The sequence below is a fragment of the Schizophyllum commune genome (genome assembly GCF_000143185.2).
Source record: "Schizophyllum commune H4-8 unplaced genomic scaffold SCHCOscaffold_1, whole genome shotgun sequence".
Taxonomy (NCBI): Eukaryota; Fungi; Basidiomycota; class Agaricomycetes; order Agaricales; family Schizophyllaceae; genus Schizophyllum; species Schizophyllum commune.
The window spans coordinates 106,122-120,068 of record NW_026089538.1 but is presented as its reverse complement, the minus strand read 5'-3'; the positions used below and the strand labels follow the sequence as shown (position 1 = coordinate 120,068).

At 56.4% G+C, this 13,947-nt stretch overlaps 7 protein-coding genes across 7 annotated transcripts; all 7 read left to right on the top strand.

Annotated features, from left to right (window-relative positions):
- Positions 1 to 68: 68 nt before the first annotated feature.
- On the top strand, positions 69 to 2,298 carry SCHCODRAFT_02604003 (NAP-domain-containing protein). The gene is made up of 8 exons (XM_050344078.1): positions 69 to 645; positions 699 to 849; positions 902 to 1,048; positions 1,103 to 1,261; positions 1,316 to 1,408; positions 1,458 to 1,549; positions 1,601 to 1,681; positions 1,732 to 2,298. Exons 1-8 carry the CDS (start codon positions 274 to 276, stop codon positions 1,960 to 1,962), a joined length of 1,326 nt encoding a protein of 441 aa, XP_050202589.1. The 5' UTR covers positions 69 to 273; the 3' UTR covers positions 1,963 to 2,298.
- Positions 2,299 to 2,679: 381 nt separating this feature from the next.
- Positions 2,680 to 4,102, top strand: SCHCODRAFT_02603999 (NAD(P)-binding protein). Its single transcript, XM_050344077.1, has 10 exons — positions 2,680 to 2,770; positions 2,828 to 2,890; positions 2,942 to 3,110; positions 3,168 to 3,177; positions 3,231 to 3,361; positions 3,414 to 3,434; positions 3,486 to 3,537; positions 3,596 to 3,616; positions 3,664 to 3,740; positions 3,789 to 4,102. Exons 1-10 carry the CDS (start codon positions 2,696 to 2,698, stop codon positions 3,932 to 3,934), a joined length of 765 nt encoding a protein of 254 aa, XP_050202588.1. The 5' UTR covers positions 2,680 to 2,695; the 3' UTR covers positions 3,935 to 4,102.
- Positions 4,103 to 4,457: 355 nt separating this feature from the next.
- On the top strand, positions 4,458 to 6,586 carry SCHCODRAFT_02603998 (uncharacterized protein). The gene is made up of 11 exons (XM_003035470.3): positions 4,458 to 4,680; positions 4,737 to 4,819; positions 4,877 to 5,087; positions 5,137 to 5,182; positions 5,233 to 5,365; positions 5,419 to 5,528; positions 5,581 to 5,655; positions 5,708 to 5,832; positions 5,881 to 6,063; positions 6,114 to 6,202; positions 6,255 to 6,586. Exons 1-11 carry the CDS (start codon positions 4,532 to 4,534, stop codon positions 6,551 to 6,553), a joined length of 1,503 nt encoding a protein of 500 aa, XP_003035516.1. The 5' UTR covers positions 4,458 to 4,531; the 3' UTR covers positions 6,554 to 6,586.
- Positions 6,587 to 7,677: 1,091 nt separating this feature from the next.
- Positions 7,678 to 9,726, top strand: SCHCODRAFT_02482548 (uncharacterized protein; the record flags this gene model as incomplete). The annotated part of the gene is made up of 9 exons (XM_003035471.1): positions 7,678 to 7,835; positions 7,888 to 7,970; positions 8,026 to 8,236; positions 8,293 to 8,338; positions 8,394 to 8,526; positions 8,596 to 8,702; positions 8,754 to 8,953; positions 9,021 to 9,203; positions 9,267 to 9,726. 9 exons carry the CDS (start codon positions 7,678 to 7,680, stop codon positions 9,724 to 9,726), a joined length of 1,581 nt encoding a protein of 526 aa, XP_003035517.1.
- A 232-nt stretch (positions 9,727 to 9,958) lies between these two features.
- SCHCODRAFT_02660710 (uncharacterized protein) lies at positions 9,959 to 10,500 on the top strand (the record flags this gene model as incomplete). Its single annotated transcript, XM_050346488.1, has 2 exons — positions 9,959 to 10,181; positions 10,238 to 10,500. 2 exons carry the CDS (start codon positions 9,959 to 9,961, stop codon positions 10,498 to 10,500), a joined length of 486 nt encoding a protein of 161 aa, XP_050202587.1.
- Positions 10,501 to 10,670: 170 nt separating this feature from the next.
- On the top strand, positions 10,671 to 12,347 carry SCHCODRAFT_02000796 (uncharacterized protein). The gene is made up of 6 exons (XM_050341501.1): positions 10,671 to 11,555; positions 11,607 to 11,789; positions 11,838 to 11,917; positions 12,003 to 12,021; positions 12,076 to 12,179; positions 12,237 to 12,347. Exons 1-6 carry the CDS (start codon positions 10,869 to 10,871, stop codon positions 12,307 to 12,309), a joined length of 1,146 nt encoding a protein of 381 aa, XP_050202586.1. The 5' UTR covers positions 10,671 to 10,868; the 3' UTR covers positions 12,310 to 12,347.
- SCHCODRAFT_01120403 (uncharacterized protein) lies at positions 12,076 to 13,360 on the top strand. The gene is made up of 2 exons (XM_050341053.1): positions 12,076 to 12,179; positions 12,237 to 13,360. The coding sequence occupies exon 2, from the start codon at positions 12,450 to 12,452 to the stop codon at positions 13,062 to 13,064; it is 615 nt and encodes a 204-aa protein (XP_050202585.1). The 5' UTR covers positions 12,076 to 12,179; positions 12,237 to 12,449; the 3' UTR covers positions 13,065 to 13,360.
- The last annotated feature ends 587 nt before the right edge of the window (positions 13,361 to 13,947 follow it).

Here is a 13,947-nt window from a genome sequence, read left to right as displayed (position 1 = left end):
ATGAAAGCCGGGGTCAAGAACTCCAGGTTTTTCCGTTTTCGGAAGTGGCCAAGCGGTTCATCGTGCCCCGCGTCCTGACGGCCGCAGGCTTCTCTCCGCCCTTCATCTCGGGACTGATCATCGGAGCCGTTCCCCTGATCCCTTTCACATCTCCTCGATCCCCCACTCCCGGTCCCGACCAAGGCCACTGAGCTCCCGCGCCCGCACGCACAAAACGCGCCCCTGCCCCCATCCGCAAAATCGAGCACCCAAAAACTTTCGCATATCCACGCGATGTCGTCGACGGATGAGTCCCCAGTGTCGGGCACGCCCTCGGGGTCGGCGATCCCGATGAGCCAGAGCCTGACGGCGCCGACACCGCAGAATACGCCGATGAACCACGCACCGATCTCGCACGGGCTCATGCGCCCGTCCGTCGCGGCGATCAGCGAGGACGAGGAGGAGGAGGAGGGCGATGGGCTGTCGAGCGCGCTGAACAAGCTGGCGCTGAAGGAGGGCGAGGAGGGCGAGGAGGACGAGGATGAAGAAGAGGAGGAGCTGCCGGTCGAAGTGCGCCGCAGTGTCGAGGCGCTGAAAGGACTGCAGGTGCAGCAGGATGACCTGACGAATAAGTTCAAGTGGGAGCTGCAGGAGCTTGAGAAGAAGGTGCGTCGCGGTTGCGCGATTGCGAACGGGCGCGGCTCATACGTAAATCGCAGTACAATCTGCTGCAGCAGCCCTTGTACGAGCGCAGGAGGGAGATTGTCCTGGGCAAGGCTGCTCCTACGGAGGAAGAGGTGAAGAAAGGAGTTGAAAAGGCTAAGGAGGAGGACGAAGACTACGAAGAGGCCAAGGTCGAAGGAGAGACCGGTATGTCATTCTCTTCTTGACCTTGCGCGGATGTCGCTCACGGTGCTGTAAGGCCCCGCCGCCATCCCATCCTTCTGGCTTACTGCCCTTCGTGTTCACCCGGGTTACGCGGATATCATTACCGAGCGCGACGAGGGGGCCGTGAAGTGGCTTACAGACATCAAGATTGTCGTTCTCCCTCTCAGGGACGATGAGACCAGTAAGTATCTCGCCCCTTATCTCGCCCCATGTAGTGAGACTCACGCTTGGCCAGCCTTGAAGGACCTCCTGAAGATCCCCGAGGACAGCGTGAAGAAGCCTGGCTTCAGCCTCTTGTTCTACTTCGACGCCGAGCACAACCCGCACTTCAGCAACGAGGTCCTGATCAAGACGTACTTCTACCAGGAGAAGATCGGTGACATGGGCGATTGGGGTCCGCATTCTTGTAATTCTAACTTCTCGACGTTCTTGCTGACCTCGACTACAGTGTATGACCGCGCTATCGGGACCACGATCAACTGGAAGGAGGATGACATGGATTTGACGCGGGAGTTCGAGGTCAAGCGCCAGCGCAACAAGAGTGCGTCGTAATGTTCGGAAAGTCTACAGTAATTGATTGCACCCTTTAGGCACTAACCGCACGCGTCTTGTGCGCAAAGCCCATCCAACCGACTCATTCTTCAACTTCTTCTCGCCGCCAACTTCGCCGGAGAACCCTGACGTGCGTGCTTGTCATGACATGTTTGCCGCATATACTGAACTCATGCTGCAGGATAAAACCGAGGAGGAAATTGAGGCCATCGAGGAGGCGTTGCAGATGGACTACCAGCTCGGCGAAGAGCTGAAGGAGAAGGTGCGTCTCTTATCCTCATCCTCTCGAACACGTGCTGACGACCTTGCCAGATCGTCCCACGCGCCATCGACTACTTCACCGGCAAGGCCCTCGAGTTTGAGGACCTCTCCGACGACGGTTCAGACGATGTCTTCGGCTCCGACTATGGGGACGACGACGACGATGATGACGAGGACGACGATGGCCCCGTCCAGAAGGCTATCAAGGCGAGCCGCGCGGCTAAGAAGAAGGGCGCGTCCGGCGGCCAGAATGTTAACCCGGAGGAGTGCAAGCAGCAGTAAAGGATCCCGTTCACGCGGAGAGGATAATCACGACTCGACGAAGCGGAGGGCACAAATAATGACAGGAAGGAGACGGAGAACACAAGGACGCAGGAGGTCCGACTACACGTCGCTGAACCGTGCGCTCATGGTACATAGACGGCTCTGGTAAAACGTGCGTCGCGAGGATGGGGCGGCGGTATGACATCTTGCTTAGTGGTTTGAAGGTATAGTACTTTTAGTTGCTTCAATCTCGTGGTACATTACACTCTTCTTGGGTACATTGTCTGTAATAGCGAACGTTGCCTATGTATGTTTCGACTTTGTTGTACCAAGCAAAACAATTTTTGTGACCTATGGGTTCGGAAGAGGGCCCTAAGTAGAACACAGATTTCAGAGCTTATGGGTCCAAGCTTGCACCTGTGGGCGCGATCACGTGGAAGCTCACGCGACCCACGTCCGGCAGTACCGGCGTTCAGTTCACCGAACCTTCGTCGGCAACGTTCAGGATGGAGGGCCTCACGCCGATCCCACAGCTTGCTCTTGACCACCAACATGTCTACGCCTGGTATGTCTTCAAGCAGTGTACTCGAGGGCTGGCTGACTAGCGCCGGAAAGACCTCACAGCGCTCTCTCTGTTCAATGTCAAGGACAAGATAGGTTCGTGACAAGCACCTTCAGCGCTTAGTTCGTATTGAACTCATACTCGGCTATCGCAGTCCTCGTTACCGGAGGGGGCTCTGGCATCGGCAAGATGATGGCGTCCGGCTTCGCACAGAATGGTGCGAAGGTCTACATTGCCGCGCGCAAGGAGAAGCAGCTGCAGGAGGTTCGTTCTGTCGTTCGTCGAATTATCCTGAATGTCTGTGTTCTAATGTCTTTGCAGGCCGTCAAAGACCTGAAGACGACGGCGAAGGGCAGCGTGGACTACATCGTGGCCAATGTCAGCGTGAGTGGATCTATGTTAGCGGAAGCGCGTCGAGAAGCTCATTGTGCGTAGTCGAAGGCAGGCTGCGATGCGCTCATCAGCGAGTTCAAGAAGCGGGAGAAGAAGCTACACGTTCTCGTGAACAACTCTGGCGTTACGTGGGGCGCGCCCTTCAACGACTTTCCGGAAGAGAAGGGCTGGGACAACATCTTCAATGTCAACGTCAAGAGCATTTTCTATAGTATGTCTCTAATCGCGCACCAAGATCACATTGTAGCTGACAAGTACTTTTGCCTAGTGACGGCCGGGTAAGTCCCTTCCTCGAAGTCATCCCGAGCCTCCCGACGAGCTGTAAACGCAGGCTGGCAGATCTTCTCGCTGACGGCGCCACCGCGATGGACCCCGGTCGGGTCATCAACATCTCCTCGACAGCGTCTGTCGAACCCCATGCAGAAGGTCCTCTGAGCCAAGACGGCAATGGTACATGGAGCTGTACGTTGCATCACTCAGTCAGCGATATAATCATCTCTCACCTTCTCCACAGATCAGCCTAGCAAGGCCGCAGGTTCGTAGCTTTTCCGACTGTTGAAGGTTTGCTCAGTTAAGCCGTTGATAGCGAACCATCTGACGTCGGTCCTGGCCAATAAGTTGGCCCCTCGTCAAGTCACGTATGTTGTCGCTTTCGTTCACTACTATCACTCAACTTGCTCACTAATTGTTTCGCAGCGTCAATGCTATGTTGCCAGGGTATGAATCGCAGCTCATGATACACTGACCTTGCTAACATCCCATAGCGTCTTCCCAAGCAAGATGACCGCGTTCGGGTTCAACACTGTCGGAGAAGAGGGCTTCGCCACGGCCCAGCCGACAGGTAGGCGAATTCATATGTGCATAGTCCTAAGTATTCATTCCCTTCTAGGCCGAGTAGGGAAGCCTCAGGACATCGCTGGCGTGGCTCTTTTCTTGGCCTCTCCTGCGTCCGCGCATGTCACCGGTGCGCACATCATCATTGACGGCGGGGCAAGGTTCTGGAGCTCTCGAGTTGCTGCCGCTACGAAGCTTTAGTCAAAGTGTATGTTCCTGCGCTTGTCATGCTCCGTTACCCGAATACTCAGTGGGTACCCAGAGTATAGCGCAGCTTATCTCTAGCGAGGTTGAATATAAGATATCTTGTGCGGACATTTGCGGTCCTCGCTGACCTTGTCCGAGCAAATACGTGCAACTGTCCATCGTCCGGTCTTCTGACCATCGCCCGCTTGCCCTCCCAGCATCTACGCCACGCGCCAGTCCTCCATTATCTCCGGCCTCGCGATTTATCGCCCGTGCTATTCTTGATGAGTGGAGATGACGTGCGCTACCTCCTCCGGTGCGTTCATCTTCGCTCACAATGTGCCATACCGCTTGCGCGGACCGCCAGACCCTTCTATCGGCCGACGCTCGGGCTTGCATCCAGGTGGGAGTCCGTTGGCAATACGCGGCGTGGTCTGGTTTGAGCCCGTGGGACGCAATGGCGCCATCTCTATAATCACTGGCGTGCTCGACAATGGCCGTCGACGATCCTCCTGGATGTTCATCTCCTCACGCGGTCCCGGCTACATAATTTAAGGTGCGCGGTGGTATAAAAGTGGAGGACAGTGGGCACTGGTCCAGTCGTCCTCGACCATGATATTCTCATTGGCAGTATTGGCGCTTCCAGCGTTCATCCGCTCGTCTGTGGCGGAGAGAGCGTTCAACCAGAGTGCGGAGTACGACTCTGGTGCGCTTGGGCTGAGTCCGACGCAGCAGTTTGTGGCCGCGACCGACTATAAGCCGTGAGAGCTTCTTTGTTATCTGTATGGGTTCTTCATTTGCTGATCAACATGCGTAGGGTGCAACTCAATTATCAGTTGCCTGTCAATGACTCTACGGTCGACAAGCTGTCCTCCGGGCTCTTGTTCTTTGCTCCTCAGGGTAAGTGCTGGCTGCTTGCGCGGTTCTTACTTTGGGAGGCTAACCTCACTTGTGCAGGTAGCGATGTTGAGCAGGTCGGACCACTCATCATCAAGCAAGATGGCACCGTGGTCTGGTCCGGGGCGGAATACGCGTCGCCCTCGTTCCACGTCGAGAAGTACCTGGGCGAAGACCATATCATCCTATGGCAGGGCGACTTCCAGGTTGGCGGCTATGGGTACGGCCGCTGGATCGTCCTCAACAACAAGTATGAGGTCGTCGCAAACTAGTAAGTCCGTTTGCTGGGACACGCGTCCTCTATGCTCACTGGTGTTTAGCTCGACTGTCGGCCTGCTCAACGACACGAACTCTGACTTGCACGACGTAAGTTGGTGCGACTTACCCATCTATGAAGCTCCACTAACGGGTCTTAGTCCCATATCTATGACGGCGTCCTGGCCACCATGACGGCCTATCTGCCCCAGCCTCATGACCTTAGCAAGTACGGTGGACCTAGCGATGGATACATTGCATCCGCGGTCGTGCAGGAGATCAACATCACGTCTAGTAAGCCGTCGCTGCCTAGATGCTGGTACACGTTTGCTGACCACCGCATTCAGACGAGGTGCTGTTTTCTTGGGACTCCCTCGACCACGTGGACCCCGCAGACTGCTATTACCCGCTCCCCGAAGGATATGGCACGAACTCATCAAAACCTTGGGATTACTTCGTATGAACTTCCCCATCCGTATCGCGTGCTTTTTCTGATAGTTGGGCCTCAGCACATCAACGCCATCGACAAGGACGCCGCGGGTAACTATCTGATTTCGTCGCGGTATTGCCACACGCTTTTCTATGTCAGTCCAGTATGGCTTCCGGGACTAACACGCCATACTGACTGCTGCTCAGCTCGACGGCTCCTCCGGTGATATCCTTTGGCGACTCGGCGGGAAGAACTCGACCTTCACTATCGGTGAGGGTGCCGACTTTCAATGGCAGCACGATTGCCGGTGGAGGAGCAACAACACCATCTCGTGCGTGTCTTCACAGTTGGACGTTGGCTTGAGCTTATACTCTCTTAGGCTCTTCGACAACGCCGGCAAGGAAGGGGAGGAGGACGCACCTTACTCGCGCGGCTTGCTCCTCGAGGTGGACTTTGAGGCGAAGAGTGTCGAGCTTGTGAAGGAGTTCATCCCGTGGAACAAGACGGTGTCGCATTCGCAAGGGAACGCGCAGTTCCTCCCGAACGGTAACGTTGTCATCGGGTAGGCCGACATCTTTTTGATGAGAATCTACGCGCTCACAATCCTCCTAGCTGGGGTCAGCAACCGTATTTCCAGGAGTTCGACTCGGACACGAATCCGCTCTGGGAGATCCACTTCGGCATAGGCGACGTTGAGGCTTGTGAGTGGCGAGTTGCATACGCTGCACATTATAATGACTGACTCGTTTGCAGACCGCGCGTTCCGCTTCAACTGGACCGCCCAACCCTCCACCCCGCCCTCCTTCGCCATTGTCGGTGACTCCTCCAACCGCACCGGCTACGCTTGGTGGAACGGCGCGACTGAGCTCGCCTCTTGGGAGCTCTTCGGCTCCTCCGGCTCTGATGCGGTCAGCCTCGTCAACACTTCTCGCACTGACTTCGAGACGCCGATTGTGTACGACTCTTGGGATCAGTACTCGTCGTACAAGGTGGTGGCTTTGGATAGCCAGGGCCAGGTACTGGGTACCTCGGATGATATCTCGCCCTTGTGATAGCAATGGATCGAGTAAAAAGGAAAAGTCCTCATTTTTATTTTGTTTATCTTCATATTTCATTCAATGAAACAATATCATGACTTCTACGCCCATGTTTTGTTAGCCTGTTAGTTTCCCGGTCCATGCGTCGTATTGGATGCAGGCCCTCGCTCGCGATTGACCGCATACGATATTCATCAGCAGGGAAGCTCGAAGCCAGGGCGTCCAAAATTGTATGATATCCTTTCTGCCCTAGTGAAGCTGCGATCTCACTTGACTATCGGCACGCAAGACAGCAGCAACACCTTGTGGATCCATTCACGGCAGTTGCCGCTTTAGCTTGTGACCGTTACGTCGCTTTGACCGCCGCTGACACCTAGCCTTAACCTTAACCACGTTGACGACCTGCAAGCCGAGGACAGGTCATTCCTTGCTAGCTCTTCCAACCGACTCTTACGAAAGCTCGGTGACCAATACTACATTGTTCAAGGTCAAGGGAAAGCTTAGGCCGCGCCGGTTCCCGTCGAGCTGGACCTGAATTCTGTAGCGCGCATACGACTACTCGGCGCTAAGCACGCTCTTCGACAACGGATTGCGCAAGACAGGTCAACCCTGAGAACTTTGTTCAATACGAATGGCCACCGCGTAACCCCATCTCGACCAAAAACACGCAGATTTGGTTCCTCGCGAGGCAAAACCACGCACGCACCATGCCTCGGGACGCATCTCAGATAGCGGTTGTCTCCCGCACCGAGCTCGCTACTTGAGTTCACCGCAACCTTCTCGATGCGGACGATAAAGGGACTCTATATCAGGAAGGTACCAGCGCGGTCGACCAATCGTGACCGTCAATCAAGCACCTCGCTGCGTCGCGCAACGGGCGCCTACTCACCGGCACCCTTGTGAAAGTCGTCTTCTCTTCGTCGAACTCTGAACATGGGACGTATTTCGCCTATGCTTAGCTTTGCGACCCCGGGAGCGTCGCCAGGGATGTGAGGATGCTCTTTATCCAGTGCGCTGGCCCTGCCGAGGCGTGGCGTAGACAGAGTGAATGGGTCGTATAAAGCCTGAGCGCGACGACGGGGAGGTCATCATTCCAAATCTCAGTTCCCCGGTTCTCCCTCTTTTGCGTACTTGTACCCATGTTTGGGTCTTACACTCTTTTGGCTGCGGCCTCCACTACATTCTTTGCTACCTTGTCTTCCGCATCGAAGGCATACAACAAGAGCGCCGCGTATGCGTCGGGCCTTCAGGGAGATAGTCCGGTGCAGAAATACGTGGCTGCAACGGACTTTACGCCGTGGGTCTTCTCTCGCTGTCTGGTTGAGTTCTGGATGACGAGCCATTCTCAGCGTCCAGCTCAACTACCAAATCCCGCTAGATGACGCGACGGCGGCAAAGCTCTCGCCAGGGCTTCTTTTCTTCGCTCCCTGGGGTACGCATGGGATCTCGTGACTTTTTGGCCTTCACTGACGGCTCACCTCGTGCAGGCGATTCCGTCACCCAGACCGGGCCCCTGATCATCAAGCAGGACGGCACCGTCGTCTGGTCCGGCAAGGACTACTCCACTTCGTCGTCCTTCATGGTCGAGAGCTACCAAGGCGAGGACCACATCATCCTCTGGACGGGCGAGCACGAAGTCGGGTATGGCCACGGGGAATGGCATGTCCTAAACAACGCGTACGAGGAGGTGGCAACCTAGTGAGTACTGGGTAGCGGAGGTCGTGTGCGACGCAGCGTACTGATTGTATTTGTAGCACCGCCGTCGGCCTTCAGAACGATACCAAATGCGATTTCCACGATGTGAGTATTGTTCCTCTGGATGGCGGACTTTGACGGCTGGCTGATGCGCTACCAGTCGCACATTTACAACGGCGAGACTGCGACGATGACGGCGTACGTCACGGAGCAGCACGATCTGACCCCTTACGGTGGACCTAAGGACGGCTACATCCTGAACGCGGTCGTACAGGAGATCAATATCGCTACCAGTGCGTATCCCTTCTCCAAGTTTATCCGCTTTCAGAGTGTACTAAGCAGAGGATTGACGCTGCCAACAGAGGAAGTCGTCTTCGAGTGGCACGGTCTCGACCACGTCGACCCGTCAGAGTCGTACACCAAGCCGACGCTTACAGGCTACAATAGCTCGGCGCCCTGGGATTACTTCGTACGTTTCCTCCCTCCCTTCTGCGTCTCTTGAACTGACGCGCACCAACAGCACCTCAACGCTATCGATAAGGACTCGAACGGCGACTACCTTATTTCGTGCCGACACTGCCACTCGCTGCTCAAGGTCGACAAGTCCTCGGGCGACATTGTGTGGCGCCTGAATGGGAAGAACTCGAACTTCACGATGGGGAAGGACGCGTCGTTCTCCTGGCAGCACGACGGGCGATGGAGGAGTGATAATACGATCTCGTGAGTGACCTCGAGTTGCCAACCTTGTGCGCAAGAAAAGGAGATGGTGGCTGACACCGTTCATCAGCCTCTTCGACAACGCGGGCACGACGATCAGGCAGGACCGTATTGCCTCCCGGGGCCTGCTGCTCAGCGTGGACACGGACGCGATGACGGTTGACCTCATTCAGGAGTTCGACCCCGTCAACAAGGTCATCTCGCGCTCGCAGGGCAACAACCAGCTGCAGCCAAATGGAAACTTCTTGGTTGGGTGAGCGCGAGGGACGGTATACATGCTTCATGGCAAATGTTGAGCTGATTGTGTGCGATGTAGCTACGGTGCCGAGCCGGCCTTCGAGGAGTACGATTCGGAGGGGAACCCGCTGTGGGCGATGCAGTTCGCCGTGATCAACTCGGATGTGGCGGCCTGTAAGTGGTCTTCTCTGTCCATGACCATCCCCTCTTTACTGATTCTGATCACCCTCTCGGTCCGCACCTACCGCTTCGACTGGCACGCCACGCCCTCTACGCCGCCCTCCCTCGCCATTGTCGGCGAGTCCGACTCCAACCGCACCGCGTACGCCTGGTGGAACGGGGCGACCGACGTCGCGACGTGGGCGCTGTTCGGCTCGGTCGAGGAGGATGGGACGAGCAGCAGTCTGGTGAATGTGACGCGGGATGACTTCGAGACGGCGATCGCCTTTGATGGGTGGGCGGATTATGGGAAGTATACGGTGGTGGCGCTGGATGGGGAGGGGAAGGTGTTGGGGACGTCGGATGCGGTTAGTGCGTGAATGATTTTGACTGCAAGGTCCCGCATCCAGTAAAATTTTCTGTGTGGAGCTCACTGCGCACCTGGATGATAAGCACACGATACCAAAGGAGCTCAAAATGACATACCAGTTTCATTCTATAATTTTATTGTCTTCTCGGCAAATCCCGAGCTGGTGGCCAGAGAACACGTGTGGGCCATCAACTTGAACTCGAACCACCAGCATCGAAAAGGACTGTATCCTTCATAGCGTAATGGATGACCCTCAATACTCTGGGGTCAAGCCACTTTTAGGCGACATATGCCTGACGCTTGCGTCTCGAGGAGACGGGACCTTCCACTGGACAATCACGCTTCCGCACGACGAAAACGCCGGTCTGAAGCTTCATGCTTCAAATAAGCAAGGTCCTTGGCGTTTTCTCGCCGAAGAGTACACCTACAAGAGTACTCCTGAGCTTTGCATAATTATGAAGATCGGTGCGTGGTCCCAGTTACTTTTGACCGCCGGGAATCGCTTCACGGGGATATAACAGGACACCTGGGGTCCCATACTCCGGAGTCCGTCAAGCGTATGGTCGAGGCACTGCCGATGGACGTGCTTGAGCCGTTCGCTGCAAAGGAGCCCAGATTTACGTGCAGAGTTTGGGTCAAGCAGGCGATAGTACTGCTCAACGAAAATGACGTCCTCCATGTCGATGTAGAGGACGTGGAGAAAGCTGCTTGGGCTTCGGGCGCGGAGCATGACCCAAAGACTATTACCGGAGCTCCTTACATGTTCTGTGTCTATGCTAACTGACCGGAGCATCTTCTGCTCAGGGTTCCTCGCCGAGCTTCCCGGATTTAATGCCGTTACTAGTATTTCTTTGTTGATTCGTCTTGTTCTTCCTATACGATCTGCTCCCTTCCATGCATATACGCACCTCATCGAGAACGCTGCCGCTCACCGCTCCCGGGTATGTTGCTCGATGGTCGCCGTCATCGTCCGCTCTGACGCCGACGCCGGTGATCACTACCGCCAACGTCGCGCCGCTTTGACATGCGCGTCTTTTGTTCTTGACCGTCATCATTCCTCTTATTCGCTTCCGTCTCCGCTTATATAGGGCTCGCTTTTCGGGGCTTCTCCTCATTCTCTTGTCTTCGACCTCGTTCTTGGATATACTGTCAATGTGCTCAATGGCGACCATGAAGATGAACTCTCCGCTCCTCGCTGGCTCAAAGGCAGGCTCGCCGATCATCGCTTCTCCCGCCGCGCCTTCACCCTCTATCTGGCAAGGTCTACTCAACGGACAAGAGAAAGAGATGCTCAACGCGACCTCTCCGCAATCCACATCGCCGTCGAACTTCTTCTCCACGATCGACTTCGCCCTCGAGATCCAGGTCGAACGCGCTCGCACTCTCGAAGTTCTCCGCGCCCGCGACGCCGTCATCGTCCGACTCTCCGAAGCCTACACGAAGCTCCATGAGAAGACCGTCGAGGTCGACAGGCTCCAGGACACGCTCAATCGCCTCCTCCCCGACTCGCCGACGCAGAGCAGCGCGATCACGAGCAAGATTGCGCAGGAGAGGCAGCAGTTGGTGGACATGCAGAAGACGATCGAATCGCTTAGGGAGGAGATCCGGGCGCTGAAGCTGGCCGCGGAAGAGCAAGCGAGGGTGCAACCACCGCCAAAGTATGAGGCTAGGCTCCCGGTGCGTGACTCGGAGGTTGCCTGTCCGTTCGCGAGTCTGGATCTGCGACAGCTTGCTCCCCCTGCGCCGCCTATTCGTCGACACTCTGGCTCCGCGCTCTCTTCTGGCTCTGGCTCTGGCTCGGTGACAAGTACGCTTCTGGACACTGCGGACGACCCCAAGGTGAATTTAGGTCCATATATGCGCTAGAAATATGGTTGATATCACCTGCAGGTCGACGGAAAAGGCTCTCCTCAAACGTTATCAGCGTCGGAAGACCCGAAGGCAATCCATGAGGCCCGAAACAAGATACTCTCATCGCTCCCTGTGCCGTCTGAGGCGCCTGAAGATAGCTTGACTCCGATCCTTTTGCCAAATAACATGACACTGCAAGATTTCGTTCAGACGCTCCCTGTGGTGCGTATATGATGATGCATTGTCATAGCTCCCTAACGCGGTCGACAGCACGTCCGTACGAGCCTCGGCAATTTTAAAGCCCTATACGAGCCAACGACTTGTTGGTCCCCCGGCCATGATGAGCATGGGTACTTCCTTGCGCCCGTGTTCAAGTGCTCCACTGACCAGCGCACGATCACCGTCCATCGGTGGGCGTTGACGGATCCCATGAAGGGCTTGGCGAACCCCACTCGTACGTTGTCTCCGTGGACTTGGATGTGGATGCGGTGACTAACAGTTTGTGCAGATTGCTTTTACCAAGAGAAGGGCGCGTGGTACTACGCGGGGGTATACCAATGCTTCCGCTTCCCCGATCTCTCGGTCAGGGAGTGGAATGAACTGTCGGACGAGGTGCGTTTCCCCTCTCGACATATCCTTTTTCATGAACTTTGACTAATCCTTTTTCAGGCCACGCAGTCCATCGCCAAAGAGACCCTCGCCGCGCGTCGGAACACCTCCCCGCAGCACTTCTTTGAGGTGAAGGAACTGTATGGCGCGGGTGCGCTGGCCGTAGCATGCATCGGGCTGCAGTGCGTAGGCTTCAACAGGCAGCTGCATCAGGCGCTACTCGAGCAGGTGAAGGTTTGCCGCGCAGGGCGCTGGAGCCGCCCGAGCACAGCGATGGGGGAGAGGGAGAAGGTCGATGGCAGGAGCTCGGCGATGGGGCTAGGGATGGAGGGTGGACGCGCGTCGCCGTTCAACGGCAATCGCGGCCCTGGGATGGCGAGCCCGTCCCCTTTCAACCCGGCGGCTGGGGTGTTCAACCCTGGGTCTGCGTCGCCTTTCAATCCGGGGACGCCGACGCCGTTCAATGTGGCGGCTGCGCCGTTCAATGCGGGAGCGCCTTCGTTTAATGCGGGAGCGCCCCCGTTCAGCGCCGGGTCAGCGCAGCTCAATGGCGGCGTGGCACCAGCTTCGGCGCCTTTCAACGCGTTCGCACAGCCTTTTGACGCGAAGAGGATGGGTGCGATGGTCGCTGGTCCGGGCGTCATCGGTGGAGGTCCAGGCGGTGCGGTTGGCGGAGGCGCCGCGGGCACGATTGGTGGAGGCGCAGGTGCCATTGGCGGAGGCGCCGGTGCAATTGGCGGAGATGGCATCAGTGCAGGTCCGATGTCCGGCGGTGGCGGCTGGAACTCGGCGGCGGGGGATCTGGTGTCGAGCTTCGAGGCGCTGAAGATGGTGGAGGACATCACGAGGGAGGGGCAGGAGAATGTGCCGATGGCGGCGAGGAAGTAGGTAATGGGCGATGCAGTAGGTGATGGTGGTGGCGTAGAGGACGTTCGCGGTACGGTGGTGATGCTTTTTTTTCTTCTCGACGATACTGAGCTTGGCTCTCTTCTCCACGATACCGGACTTGATAACGACTTTGGCTTTTGGACTCTGACTCGCGCGTAGAGCTTGGATTTGTAAAGTTATAAAGATACATAACACTGACTCTGACCTACCTTACTTTCTCTGACTTGTACTTGGCACCTGATTCTATAGGTATAGCTTGCGCCTGCTTGTTGCGACTCGTTGAACCTCTTGCCCGGTCATTGTTCGAGTTGTGGGTCCACGCATCCCTCCGCACGTGCATTTATGTCACGTCACAGCTTGCTCAAAACCGCCGCGTCGCCCGATCGCGTTCTTCTTCACCGCGTTCAAGTCAAATTGCAGACCGGCTGCCCTCCTCGGGGGGACCCACCTATGCTCGGTCTGTGCCAAAGCAGCGCTGAAAGCGAGTCGGATGTCTTAGTGCCCAGTCTTCGGACGCCGTTCGTCGTCTGTGCTTGGAGGACGGGGGATAGGGCCGGGAGTTCGTACATCTCTTCCTCGCTGAGGTTTTTCGTATGTGTCGTAGGGTTGGTCGTAGGAAAATATGAAGGTTTCTGAGATATCTTTTGCGTGCGAGGGCTGGGTTCGAGTGCTCTGGCATAGGTGCGTCTGCGTTGTGGGTACCGGTTGTTTGAGGGAACGACACACGGAGGCGGGAAATCAAGGTGCGCGATATGAGCTCAGTCGTCATGAGCAGGGACTGACGGGATCGCAGAGAGCAGCTGTTCTGCTGGCCTCAGCCTTCTACCTGCCCTTCATCCCCTTGCGGCTCAAGTGCATGGATCAGGCTCTCATAGTCTCCTAC

Excerpts from the sequence above, each read along its gene's own strand:
- SCHCODRAFT_02604003 (XM_050344078.1), top strand. The coding sequence starts at position 274 with ATGTCGTCGACGGATGAGTCCCCAGTGTCGGGCACGCCCTCGGGGTCG. Across the intron at positions 646-698 it reads TGCAGGAGCTTGAGAAGAAG|TACAATCTGCTGCAGCAGCC; the intron begins GTGCGTCGCGGT and ends CGTAAATCGCAG. Across the intron at positions 1,409-1,457 it reads CAAGCGCCAGCGCAACAAGA|GCACTAACCGCACGCGTCTT; the intron begins GTGCGTCGTAAT and ends TGCACCCTTTAG.
- SCHCODRAFT_02603999 (XM_050344077.1), top strand. The coding sequence starts at position 2,696 with ATGATGGCGTCCGGCTTCGCACAGAATGGTGCGAAGGTCTACATTGCC. Across the intron at positions 2,891-2,941 it reads ACATCGTGGCCAATGTCAGC|TCGAAGGCAGGCTGCGATGC; the intron begins GTGAGTGGATCT and ends CATTGTGCGTAG. Across the intron at positions 3,538-3,595 it reads TTGGCCCCTCGTCAAGTCAC|CGTCAATGCTATGTTGCCAG; the intron begins GTATGTTGTCGC and ends ATTGTTTCGCAG.
- SCHCODRAFT_02603998 (XM_003035470.3), top strand. The coding sequence starts at position 4,532 with ATGATATTCTCATTGGCAGTATTGGCGCTTCCAGCGTTCATCCGCTCG. Across the intron at positions 4,820-4,876 it reads CTTGTTCTTTGCTCCTCAGG|GTAGCGATGTTGAGCAGGTC; the intron begins GTAAGTGCTGGC and ends TCACTTGTGCAG. Across the intron at positions 6,203-6,254 it reads CATAGGCGACGTTGAGGCTT|ACCGCGCGTTCCGCTTCAAC; the intron begins GTGAGTGGCGAG and ends ACTCGTTTGCAG.
- SCHCODRAFT_02000796 (XM_050341501.1), top strand. The coding sequence starts at position 10,869 with ATGTGCTCAATGGCGACCATGAAGATGAACTCTCCGCTCCTCGCTGGC. Across the intron at positions 11,790-11,837 it reads TCGTTCAGACGCTCCCTGTG|CACGTCCGTACGAGCCTCGG; the intron begins GTGCGTATATGA and ends CGCGGTCGACAG. Across the intron at positions 12,180-12,236 it reads GGAATGAACTGTCGGACGAG|GCCACGCAGTCCATCGCCAA; the intron begins GTGCGTTTCCCC and ends ATCCTTTTTCAG.
- SCHCODRAFT_01120403 (XM_050341053.1), top strand. The coding sequence starts at position 12,450 with ATGGGGGAGAGGGAGAAGGTCGATGGCAGGAGCTCGGCGATGGGGCTA.